General features: G+C 34.1%; 3 protein-coding genes, 2 non-coding genes and 1 pseudogene across 6 annotated transcripts in view; 5 read left to right on the top strand and 1 right to left on the bottom strand.

The window, feature by feature from the left end:
• Positions 1–158: 158 nt before the first annotated feature.
• Positions 159–2,438, top strand: LOC125605020 (ATP synthase subunit beta, chloroplastic-like). The gene is made up of 2 exons (XM_048775073.1): positions 159–1,982; positions 2,048–2,438. Exons 1-2 carry the CDS (start codon positions 503–505, stop codon positions 2,392–2,394), a joined length of 1,827 nt encoding a protein of 608 aa, XP_048631030.1. The 5' UTR covers positions 159–502; the 3' UTR covers positions 2,395–2,438.
• Positions 2,439–2,757: 319 nt separating this feature from the next.
• LOC125605021 (photosystem I assembly protein Ycf3) lies at positions 2,758–12,014 on the top strand. Its single transcript, XM_048775074.1, has 3 exons — positions 2,758–9,611; positions 10,343–10,570; positions 11,362–12,014. Exons 1-3 carry the CDS (start codon positions 9,488–9,490, stop codon positions 11,514–11,516), a joined length of 507 nt encoding a protein of 168 aa, XP_048631031.1. The 5' UTR covers positions 2,758–9,487; the 3' UTR covers positions 11,517–12,014.
• Positions 6,418–6,490, bottom strand: TRNAF-GAA. The gene has a single exon. It is a non-coding gene; the product is annotated as a tRNA-Phe (tRNA).
• On the top strand, positions 8,052–8,124 carry TRNAT-UGU. Its single transcript has one exon. It is a non-coding gene; the product is annotated as a tRNA-Thr (tRNA).
• On the top strand, positions 9,796–12,014 carry LOC125605019 (annotated as a pseudogene). Its single transcript, XR_007336592.1, has one exon. The product of XR_007336592.1 is annotated as an uncharacterized LOC125605019 (transcript).
• A 356-nt stretch (positions 12,015–12,370) lies between these two features.
• The window catches only part of LOC125605018 (photosystem I P700 chlorophyll a apoprotein A2-like), a 3,656-nt gene continuing 3,526 nt past the window's right edge, over positions 12,371–12,500 (top strand). Inside the window, exon 1 of the mRNA XM_048775071.1 lies at positions 12,371–12,500. This exon is cut by the window's right edge and continues 3,526 nt beyond it. Within this exon, the coding sequence (XP_048631028.1) occupies positions 12,419–12,500 (82 nt within the window). The 5' untranslated portion in view covers positions 12,371–12,418.

The following is a 12,500-nucleotide window of genomic DNA, read 5'->3' on the forward strand; positions in this document are numbered from 1 at the left end:
ATAAAATCACTCTTGACAGTAATATATGTTGTATATGTAAATCCTAGATATGACAATATGCGGAATTCATCCATGAAAATGAAAAACAAGGGGGGGTTGATATCGATGGGACGCATAACCGGATATGCTAAAATGAAAATATGAAAAAAAAAGGCTAATGAGATCGAAATAATGAATCATAAATAGAGTTCCATTTCGGAATTGGCTAGATAAAACAAAGTCTTGCCTATTATGACAAATAAATCAAAGACTTTCCACAAAAATTTTTTTTATTCATATATTTTTTATTTTAAAACTAGGTTTTGGTTAGTTGAGCTTGAAAACGACTATTCCTTCATTGAAATTTAATTAAGTAAAAAATTGAATTGCATATTCGCTTGGGTGGTACCAATGAAATCGAGTGCTTACTCCCATTTATTATTGAATTAACCAATGAATTTACTATCGAAGATTTTTTCTGTATTCGAAAAATTTCGCAACAAAATTGAACATATTTTTTATTATGAGAATAAATCCTACTACTTCGGATCCAGCGGTTTCAATACGTGAAAAAAACAACCTGGGACGTATTGCCCAAATCATTGGTCCGGTACTGGATGTAGCCTTTCCCCCGGGCAAGATGCCTAATATTTACAATGCTCTGGTGGTTAAGGGTCGAGATACGCTTGGTCAAGAAATTAATGTGACTTGTGAAGTACAGCAATTATTAGGAAACAACCGAGTTAGAGCTGTAGCTATGAGCGCGACCGAGGGTTTAAAGAGAGGGATGGACGTGGTTGATATGGGAAATCCTCTAAGTGTTCCAGTCGGCGGAGCGACTCTAGGACGAATTTTCAATGTACTTGGGGAACCTGTTGATAATTTAGGTCCTGTCGATACTCTCACAACATCTCCTATCCATAAATCCGCGCCTGCTTTTATAGACTTAGATACAACCTTATCTATTTTTGAAACAGGAATTAAAGTAGTAGATCTTTTGGCCCCTTATCGTCGTGGGGGAAAAATCGGACTATTCGGTGGGGCTGGCGTGGGTAAAACAGTACTAATTATGGAATTGATCAACAACATTGCCAAAGCTCATGGTGGTGTATCCGTATTTGGTGGAGTAGGCGAACGAACTCGTGAAGGAAATGATCTTTACATGGAAATGAAAGAATCTGGAGTCATTAATGAACTAAACCTTGCGGACTCCAAAGTAGCCCTAGTCTACGGTCAGATGAATGAACCGCCGGGAGCTCGTATGAGAGTTGGTCTGACTGCCTTAACTATGGCAGAATATTTCCGAGATGTTAATGAGCAAGACGTACTTCTATTTATCGACAATATCTTCCGTTTTGTACAAGCAGGATCCGAGGTATCCGCTTTATTGGGTAGAATGCCTTCTGCTGTGGGTTACCAACCCACCCTTAGTACCGAAATGGGTTCTTTACAAGAAAGAATTACTTCTACGAAAAAAGGGTCCATAACCTCTATTCAAGCAGTTTATGTACCTGCAGACGATTTGACTGACCCTGCTCCTGCCACCACATTTGCACATTTAGATGCGACTACCGTACTATCAAGAGGATTAGCTGCTAAAGGTATCTATCCAGCGGTAGATCCTTTAGATTCAACGTCAACTATGCTACAACCTCGAATCGTTGGCGAGGAACATTATGAAACTGCGCAACAAGTAAAGCAAACTTTACAACGTTACAAGGAGCTTCAGGACATTATAGCTATCCTGGGGTTGGACGAATTATCCGAAGAGGATCGCTTAACCGTCGCAAGAGCACGAAAGATTGAGCGTTTCTTATCACAACCTTTTTTCGTAGCAGAAGTATTTACAGGTTCTCCGGGAAAATATGTTGGGCTAGCGGAAACAATTAGAGGGTTTAATTTGATCCTTTCCGGAGAATTTGATTCTCTTCCTGAACAGGCCTTTTACTTAGTGGGTAACATCGATGAAGCTACTGCGAAGGCTACGAACTTAGAAATGGAGAGTAAATTGAAGAAATGACCTTAAATCTTTGTGTACTGACTCCGAATCGAATTGTTTGGGATTCAGAAGTAAAAGAAATCATTTTATCTACTAATAGTGGACAAATTGGCGTATTACCAAATCACGCGCCGATTGCCACAGCTGTTGATATAGGTATTTTGAAAATACGCCTTAATAACCAATGGTTAACAATGGCTCTGATGGGCGGTTTTGCTAGAATAGGCAATAATGAAATTACTATTTTAGTAAATGATGCAGAGAAGAATAGTGACATTGATCCACAAGAAGCTCAGCAAACTCTTGAAATAGCAGAGGCGAACTTGAGAAAAGCTGAAGGCAAGAGACAAACAATTGAGGCTAATCTAGCTCTCAGACGAGCTCGGACACGCGTCGAGGCTCTCAATACGATTTGATTTTGTAACTAGCTGACGTATAAAAAAATAGGATCCAAAAGCGAGAAAAAAAAAAAAAAAGCTGGCTACAAAAACTTATTAGACACCATTGATCATGGTGTCTAATAAGTTATACCTACTATTGGATTTGAACCAATGACTCCTGCCGTATGAAAGCAATACTCTAACCACTGAGTTAAGTAGGTTATTTATCATCGTAAAGAGAAGGCACGGGGATACTTATCACATCGATAGGATTATAAATCCAATATTATTTCTAAGCAATACCAATAAACAACGAGATGAAAGAGATATAATGTTCGATCATATAATATTAATCTTGACAAGAAATTATCTACATGATAAGATAAGATAAAATGTGGATCATAAACACAAGGGCTATAGCTCAGTTAGGTAGAGCACCTCGTTTACACGTGCGCCAAAGTTTTTCAGAGGAGTCCATCACGCAATCAAACCAATTGATTGATCTTATTAATAAATCGATGTCTTACTCCATGACTTTTTTTTAGGAAAAAGAGGAGAACAATAGCCTGACATTAGGTCCTATTAAAGTACCCCATTTCGGTAGGGAATTAATAGAACCCATCATTGATTTGAGATATTGATAGGGTGAATACCCAGTCTACTTAATGCTAGGCAGAATGAGTATAAGGAACTCAAAAATGATCTTTTCGTCCTATGAACCTTAAGGTGTAGCAAGTTTCATATTTGATTTTTTAATCAGGATGTTAGAGACTATATTTAACTTAAGTTGATCTAGACCAAAAGCAAACCTACGTCAAGAGAACCCTTCTTTGAAACACTTTGGTAGTTATTCTGTATTGTATTAGAATTAAAAAATAATCAATCAGAGTACTTGGAACCATTTCTTATCTTTTTTTTTTAAGAAAAAATATGGTAGACTAACTGATCTTTCTATCAGTTAATGAAAGAGCCCAATGCAAAAAAAATGCATGTTGGGTCTTTGAAAGAGTTCGAATCATTTTGATAATAATAAGTTCGAGCTCTTTTACCGAGCAGGTCTACGGTTCGAATCCGTATAGCCCTAACTAATAAATTTATTCTAATAAATGACATTCAAATCCAAATAATTGGATAATTTTTGACTTTTTATTGTATTCTTTATTTCTAACTGGTTACTTTCAATTTGTTGGTTCATAAAAAAAACTCCCAGACCCTAAACCATAAGTCCTGGGGGTCGTTCAGAATAAAACGGAAAACCAAATTTGATTTCATTTGATTTCAGTGGATCCAATCACTATCTATAGATATATCTAGATAGATACTTATAATTTAGAATAAACGTTTTTTATTCATTCATTTTCATAGTCGTAAGTGGATTTTTTGATACGTCATAATTTTAAAAACGAAGATATTTTTATCAATTTGTTTTATTTTTAAATAAAACATAAAGCAAATTTAAGAAACAGAAATAAAAAAAATTACTAGTTATTAATCATATTAATATTATATTATTAATATGAGAAACTATTAGTAATAGAAACATGGAAATATTAAGTAATAAGTGTACTGAAAATAAGATTACAATCAATAAATCTTAAAAGGAGACGTCTACCACAGCAACCAAACGAAAATAAATGATTCGATTAACCTGAATTTTTGTTTTGACGCAAGAGTTATATATACCTTGCCCAATCCACTCCGATTGGAATTGACTAAGCGGGTATTTTTTCCACATTCATAGGAGTTCGTCTATGTTTCTGCTTTACGAATATGATATTTTCTGGGCATTTTTAATAATATCAAGTGCTATTCCTGTTTTGGCATTTCTAATTTCCGGGGTTTTATCTCCAATTACGAAGGGGCCGGAGAAACTTTCTAGTTATGAATCAGGTATAGAACCGATCGGGGATGCTTGGTTACAATTTAGAATCCGTTATTATATGTTTGCTCTAGTTTTTGTTGTTTTTGATGTTGAAACCGTTTTTCTGTATCCGTGGGCAATGAGTTTCGATGTACTAGGGGTATCCGCTTTTATAGAAGCTTTCATTTTCGTGCTTATCCTAATTCTTGGTTTAGTTTATGCATGGCGAAAAGGAGCGTTGGAATGGTCTTAGTTCGTTTCCTGAATACTTGTACAATAACAATAAAAAAAAAGTAAAAAAAAACCATTGAAACAATTATGAATTCCATTAAGTTTCCCGTACTTGATCGAACAACAAAAAACTCAGTTATTTCAACTACGTTAAATGATCTTTCAAATTGGTCAAGACTTTCCAGCCTATGGCCGCTTCTTTATGGTACCAGTTGTTGTTTTATTGAATTTGCCTCATTAATAGGCTCCCGATTTGACTTTGATCGTTATGGGCTAGTACCAAGATCAAGTCCTAGACAGGCGGACCTTATTTTAACAGCAGGTACAGTAACAATGAAAATGGCTCCTTCTTTAGTGAGATTATATGAACAAATGCCTGAACCAAAGTATGTTATTGCTATGGGAGCGTGTACAATTACAGGGGGGATGTTCAGTACCGATTCTTATAGTACTGTTCGAGGGGTTGATAAGCTAATTCCTGTAGATGTCTATTTGCCGGGTTGTCCACCTAAACCAGAGGCTGTTATAGACGCTATAACAAAGCTTCGTAAGAAAATAGCTAGAGAAATCTATAAGGATCGAATTAGACCTCAACGGGGTAATCGGTGTTTTACTACCAATCACAAGTTTTTTGTTGTACGCAGTACACAGACTGGAAATTATGATCAAGAATTACTCTATCCACCATCATCTACTTCAGAGATCTCTACTGAAACATTTTTTAAATACAAAAGCCCAGTATCTTCCCACGAATTAGTGAATTAGGGAGGATTTGAGAGAATAAGAAAAAAATCTTCATAAATTAGAACTCATGGTAAATGTGAAATACTTAAATTTATATAAAAAAGGTGTGGGGGAAATAAAAAAGATGCAGGGCACTTTGTCCGTTTGGCTAGCCAAACGCGGGCTGGTTCATAGATCGTTGGGCTTCGATTACCAAGGAATAGAGACTTTACAAATAAAGCCCGAAGATTGGCATTCTATTGCTGTAATTTTATATGTATATGGTTACAATTATTTACGTTCCCAATGTGCCTATGATGTGGCACCAGGTGGCCTCTTAGCCAGTGTGTATCATCTTACGAGAATAGAATATGGTGTCAATCAAGCGGAAGAAGTTTGCATAAAAGTATTTACTCACAGGAGTAATCCCAGAATTCCATCTGTTTTCTGGGTTTGGAAAAGTACGGATTTTCAAGAACGGGAATCTTATGATATGTTAGGAATCACTTATGATAGCCATCCGCGGCTGAAACGGATCTTAATGCCCGAAAGTTGGATAGGGTGGCCTTTACGTAAGGATTATATTGCCCCCAATTTTTATGAAATACAAGATGCTTATTGAATGATAAAAAATTTGAATGATAAAAATGAGTCTTAGTTTCTACAACTACGGACCTTCGCGGAATATTTTGAATTCGAGTCGTTTTTAGATCAAACAAACAGAAGAATTAAGGTCTTATTCATATTATTATAGATAGCTTAATCTCCAATTTGAAAGATACTTTTTTCCTAAAAGCCGAGCCAATAGGATGAACTAAAAAAAAAAAAAAGAGTTCTGCATTATGAACTTTGTATCGCGCACATAACTTAGTCAACTTTAGTCACATAACTGGGAATGAATAAATAAGATTGGAAAGCAATACAATAAATGGGGGGGTTAAAATTCTATTTCTATTGTATCTAATCTAATGAATCTTGGGGGTATTTCTGCCCTTCAACGATAGATACTATAGATAGATATAGATAGATAGATATAGATCTTTTTTTTTTTACTTTTTTTTATTCTTTCAACCAGAACTTTCCTTTCGAATATGTATTAGGTATAAAGTCTTATACATTTTTTTTGAACGGATGGATCCACAACATGAACAAAAAAGAGAGGGGGATAAAGGATTATTGCACTTTTTTTACTAAAGATACGTTTAATTTGAAGACTATAAACTTATCAAAATTAATCAATCCTATGCCAAGAACCAGATTTGAACTGGTGACACGAGGATTTTCAGTCCTCTGCTCTACCAACTGAGCTATCCCGGCCATTACCGAAGTATCATTCTCATTTTATGAGATGACTTAGGTCTATGTCAATTAAAAGAAACGCAAAAGTAGTAAATGAAAAAAGTTTTGGACCGGGAATTTATTGGATCTTCGAAAAGAAGACTTTCTAAGTTTTAGAATGAAAAATTATTTAGATTCGAAATAATTCAAATCGATAGTTCTTTCTCATTTGTATATGTATGATATATCCCACAAGACTTGTATATAATAAGAAAAGAAATTCGAGTTTGTAAAAGTGTCGGATGAATGAAAAAAGATCAATGAATTCTTGAATAACTAAAAAAAGGGTAAGGTGTCAAACAGACTTTTTTAGGGAGTAGGGTTGGGGATAGAGGGACTTGAACCCTCACGATTTTAAAAGTCAACGGATTTTCATCTTACTATAAATTTCATTGTTGTCAGTATTGACATGTAGAATGGGACTCTATCTTTATTCTCGTCCGATTAATAAGTTCCACCAAGGATCTATCAGACTATGAAGTGAATCGTTTGATTCAACACAAGGGATTGAACTCCATTTGTTAGAACAGCTTCCATTGAGTCTCTGCACCTATCCCGCTTTCTAAACTCTGGTTTGTTCGCGTAACCCAGGATTTGGCTCAGGATTGCCCATTGTTAATTCCAGGGTTTCTCTGAATTTGAAAGTTATCACTTAGTAGGTTTCCATACCAAGGCTCAATCCAATTAAGTCCGTAGCGTCTACCAATTCCGCCATATCCCCCTTTTTGCTTTGAGATTAGGATCTCATTATGATGTCTTTCCACTTTTTCTTATGACGAAACCTTGGAATTCATTACATACAGATACTTATTTTATTTCTTTGGTATCTTCTTGCATTTTTTTTAGCCCCATCCATATTGATTTAGTTTAATCAACAAAGATTCTATCATTTTTGTATTTGCAATTCAATATGGTTATATATTAGAGAACATATATATGTTCTTCCTTTTCTCATCGTTGTCTTCAATTTTAAGAAATAGTCGAACGGTCGATTCGTTTTTTTTACTTCCATGAAAAGAAATTTATGATCATTATTGAAACTTAGAATTCTACAATGTGCAATGTAAAAAGATTATAAGTCTACTTCGTAGATTTGAAATTCGAATAATTCTAAAAAAGTATATTCGAAATGAATATTCGAATATTCATTCTAATAATTTAATTCTATAAAATAATAAAGAATATAAAAAGAGAAAAAGTATCAAATAATAATAATTGCATGAGGTTAGAACAAAAAAACCAAGAATTTCAAATCAGATATCATTTAACTTTAAAAAAAAAGCTTTCCGGTCTAATTAAAATTTTCTTATTTAGAAACTCATGAAATCAAAATTAGAAAGTCGATATATTGCTATATTATATTAATTCATTAAGGTTTTGTTTTATTTATTTAATGATAGTCACTATTTATTTGAGCTATATTCTGTTCTAGAATATCGAAAATATGATGAATTCTAAATAGATAAGGAAAAATATGAATAGAATAGTTAATTAATACGATCTAGTAGTTTAGTGAATTTGTATACACTATTTTAGTTGAGCCCGCTTAGCTCAGAGGTTAGAGCATCGCATTTGTAATGCGATGGTCATCGGTTCGATTCCGATAGCCGGCTTTTACATAGTTTTTCATTTTTTTTACATGATTTTTAATGTACTTTCAAAAAAAAATAAGATTGAAAAGACTTCTTTCACCTTTTTCCAAGAGTTACCACGCCATTTATATTATGTCATATAAACTTCCATATAGGAATATATATTGGGGTAAAAGGGTTAGATCTTGGCAAAATAAATGAAGAAAATAAAGGAAAATTTTTGTGATTTATTGATTTATATATATTGTATATACAATAAAAAAAATCTGTATATTGAGAGAATATATCTTCTGACTCTTTGTATTCCAATAGTTTATTGGAGTGGATTTTACGTTATTTATCATTATCATTTAGTTCAGTTTTAATTTTGTTTAGTTTTTGTACAATTTCAATAAAAAAAGGAGTCTTTATGTCACGTTACCGAGGGCCTCGTTTTAAAAAAATACGCCGTCTGGGGGCTTTACCGGGACTAACTAGTAAAAGGCCTAGGGCAGGAAGCGATCTTAGAAACCAATCACGCTCCGGAAAAAAATCTCAATATCGTATTCGTTTAGAAGAAAAACAAAAATTGCGTTTTCATTATGGTCTTACAGAACGCCAATTACTTAAATATGTTCGTATCGCCGGAAAAGCTAAGGGGTCAACGGGTCAAGTTTTATTACAATTACTTGAAATGCGTTTGGATAACATCCTTTTTCGGTTGGGTATGGCTTTGACTATTCCTCAAGCGCGCCAATTAGTTAACCATGGGCATATTTTAGTTAATGGTCGTATAGTTGATATACCAAGTTATCGATGCAAACCCCGAGATATTATTACAGTGAAGGATGAACAAAACTCTAGAACTTTGGTTCAAAATCTTCTTGAGTCATCTGCCCCCGAGGAATTGCCAAACCATCTGACTCTTCACACATTCCAATATGAAGGGTTAGTCAATCAAATAATAGATAGGAAATGCGTCGGTTTGAAAATAAATGAATTGCTTGTCGTAGAATATTACTCTCGCCAGACTTAAAAAACCTAAGTGAAGTAAAAAAAAATCACTAAAAACAAGAGTTCGGACAACTCCCCTTTGCCCGCTTTTTTGATTAAAACTAAAAAGGGACAAGGTAAGGGATTTTGTCGGGGAATCTTTTTCCTATTCATGTATCATAGATTGGTAGGGAGGTTTGGATCCCTTGTTTGCTCTTCCCAGCATTTTCCATAGCAAAGAAATGTAGATTTTATATCTAGAAAAATTGGAAGTAGATAGAATATTTTTTTATAAAAAACGAGTCCGCTTTTATGTTAGTTCGTACTATAAAATTCCTTTGTTTGTGAGAAAATTTTCTCACAAAAGAAAAGTTAAAGGAAATAAAAAGAGTTATAGAATGGATTACTACCTATGCCAAGATCGCGTATAAATGGAAATTTTATTGATAAAACCTTTACAATTGTAGCCGATATCTTATTACGAGTCATTCCGACAACTTCCGGAGAAAAAGAGGCATTTACTTATTACAGAGATGGTGCGATTTGATTATCATTATCATTTTTTTCTATTTCTCACCGATTTGGAATAGAAAAAAATGAGTATTGAAAAAAATCTACGCTTTTGAAGGTGAAGTTTATAATATAAAAAAGCAATCCCTTCTGTCATGTATCCACGATTAGTGCAGCCTTAGATGCTTCAATTATGAATTCTAGTATTGAGCAAAAGGTTTTTTACCTACGGTTCCCGTATTACAGATCAATCCTACTAGACTAATACAATATACGAATAGGAGGCACAGGGGAAGAAGCACTACGCCGAGAAATCAACAACACGAAAACTTTCTTCAAAAAGATTCCTTTTCTTTCTTCTTCTTTGGGATTGGGACTAATTAAAATGGTTGGAACAATAAACATCCATCTCGTCCGTACTTTGGATACCCGTATAACCATTGAAGACTGTTGAAGTGACTAATTCCTGGAAATTTAGGGGCGTTGAGAACAAAGAAATTGTTAGAGTTTCCTTTTTTATTTTTATCTAGTATGAATATGAATCCACTTGGTAGTAAGAAAAGATCTTTTACAAGAAGGTTGGCTAGGGATTTCTTGTAAAAACATTAGCCCCGCTTAGTTCATAATGACATCAAATTTTTCCATATCCATATATTTATTATTTTCATTATGCACCTAAAGGAGGAGCCGTATGAGATGAAAATCTCACATACGGTTCTGAAACGGAGAATTCGTTAAAGCGAATGACGACCGTAACGGATGTCGGCTCAATCTGAAGGAAATTATGCGGAAGCATTACAGAATTATTATGAAGCTATGCGACTAGAAATTGACCCCTATGATCGAAGTTATATACTCTATAATATAGGCCTTATCCACACAAGTAATGGGGAACATACCAAAGCTTTAGAATATTATTTTCGGGCATTAGAACGAAACCCCTTTTTACCACAAGCTTTTAATAATATGGCTGTGATCTGTCATTACGTGCGACTATCTCCACTATAGAAAAAAAGAACGAACAGCTAGTCAATGAAATACTAGAAAAAAAAAAAGGCTTTCTACATAAGCATCGTCCAAAACGATTTTTTATCAGCTGTAGCAAATAAATAAACTTCATGGATCGAAATATGAAGTGAAGACTAGATATGCCTAAATACTTTATTTTCTATGGATAAAAAAAGATTTAATTGATAGAGGAAGCACCGTAAAGATCAACTGGAAAGGTTTTGGACCGATACAACAAGAGCTGTTTATTTATATCATAATATGAGATAAATCTTAGAAATCTACTTATGTAATAGAGTGGATCCCCTAAGGTATTGAGCAGCGGTGTAGCATCAGATCCTAAAGACAGTAAGTCTTTTTCTTTTTTATGATATGAAGTATGAAAAAAAGTCTTTTTCAACGATTCTATATAAATTTATATATGAAAGCGGGATAGTTACCTTTCAGAAAATTCTAATATCTAATAACAGTGGACATGCCTTTTTTTTTCTGAAGGTAGGAGAAAAGATAAAACTTATTATTAGATTAATTAATATATTAATTAAATCAAAACGAAAGTTTGAAACTCATGTAATTACTCTCTTTTGTTTAATCCAAGAAAAACCGAATGAATATCTATAAGAAATCTCATTCAATTAGATATAAAGTTAAAGTAGGTTAAAGTGAAAAAAACTGGTACACCAAAACAAAAGAGTTGGTTGTCGAGCCGTATGAGGTAGGAAACTCTCAAGTACGGTTCTCAGGGAGGGAATTGACCCGCCTATTCCGACCGTGGAGAACAGGCCATTCAACAAGGAGATTCTGAAATGGCGGAGGCTTGGTTTGCTCAAGCCGCCGAGTATTGGAAACAGGCTATAACGCTTACTCCTGGTAATTATATTGAAGCACAGAATTGGTTGACGATCACGAGGCGCTTCGAATAAGAACTTTTTCTTTGTTTCTTTTTTTTTTATTCTATAATATATCTTTATTTGTTTTTACAATTAATTGTTTTTTAGTTTCTTGGCCCTCTCGGTCAAATAAACCAGATTCTTTTTTCTATCAGAAGAACCAATCCCAGAAAAAAATTTCATTATATCCTTTTCTCAAATCGTTCTATTTAATCTGGTATTCTCTAGGGATAAGTAGTACATGAATATGAGAATATCTATAATATCTATATCTAGTTTTTTCTATTTTTTTCTTTTCGACTATTAAAACGAATAAAAGGGATTTGAAAATGACTAAATATCAATACTAGAATGTTTCTTAGTAATGACTAATAAGCGGTTATTGAAATAGGATAATATCCTCTATTTAAAACATAAAAAATAGGCTATATTTCGGAACTTATAATTGAAATATGAATACACTAGATTAGGTTATAAAAAAAAATTATTTGTGTACCAATACTAATGTAAAGGTGCGAAAACGCTTTTTAATAAAAAAAAAAAAGGGGGGGGTCCGTTGAGCACCCTATGGATATGTCATAATAGATCCGAACACTTGCCCCAGATCGACTTCCAGATCATAATTGCTCTAGTGAATAACTAAAGAAAATGGATGAATAGATGGGAGATAGAAGAGAAAGAACAAAATTCTAAGCATCTATCATCGGTTCACTAATTATTTGAGTGACTGTTGGCGGGTTTCTTTGTATGTGTTGTCCGGAAAGAGGAGGACTCAATGATTATTCGTTCGCCGGAACCAGAAGTCAAAATTTTGGTAGATAGGGATCCCATAAAAACTTCTTTCGAGGAATGGGCTAAACCCGGTCATTTCTCAAGAACAATAGCTAAGGGACCATCATTTAGCTATCGCAATTCTTTTCCTAATAGCAGGTCATATGTATAGGACCAACTGGGGTATTGGTCATGGTCTAAAAGATATTTTAGAGGCTCATAAAGGTCCATTTACAGGCCAAGGCC

This window comes from Brassica napus, unplaced genomic scaffold, assembly GCF_020379485.1.
Source record: "Brassica napus cultivar Da-Ae unplaced genomic scaffold, Da-Ae ScsIHWf_683;HRSCAF=994, whole genome shotgun sequence".
NCBI lineage: Eukaryota > Viridiplantae > Streptophyta > Magnoliopsida > Brassicales > Brassicaceae > Brassica > Brassica napus.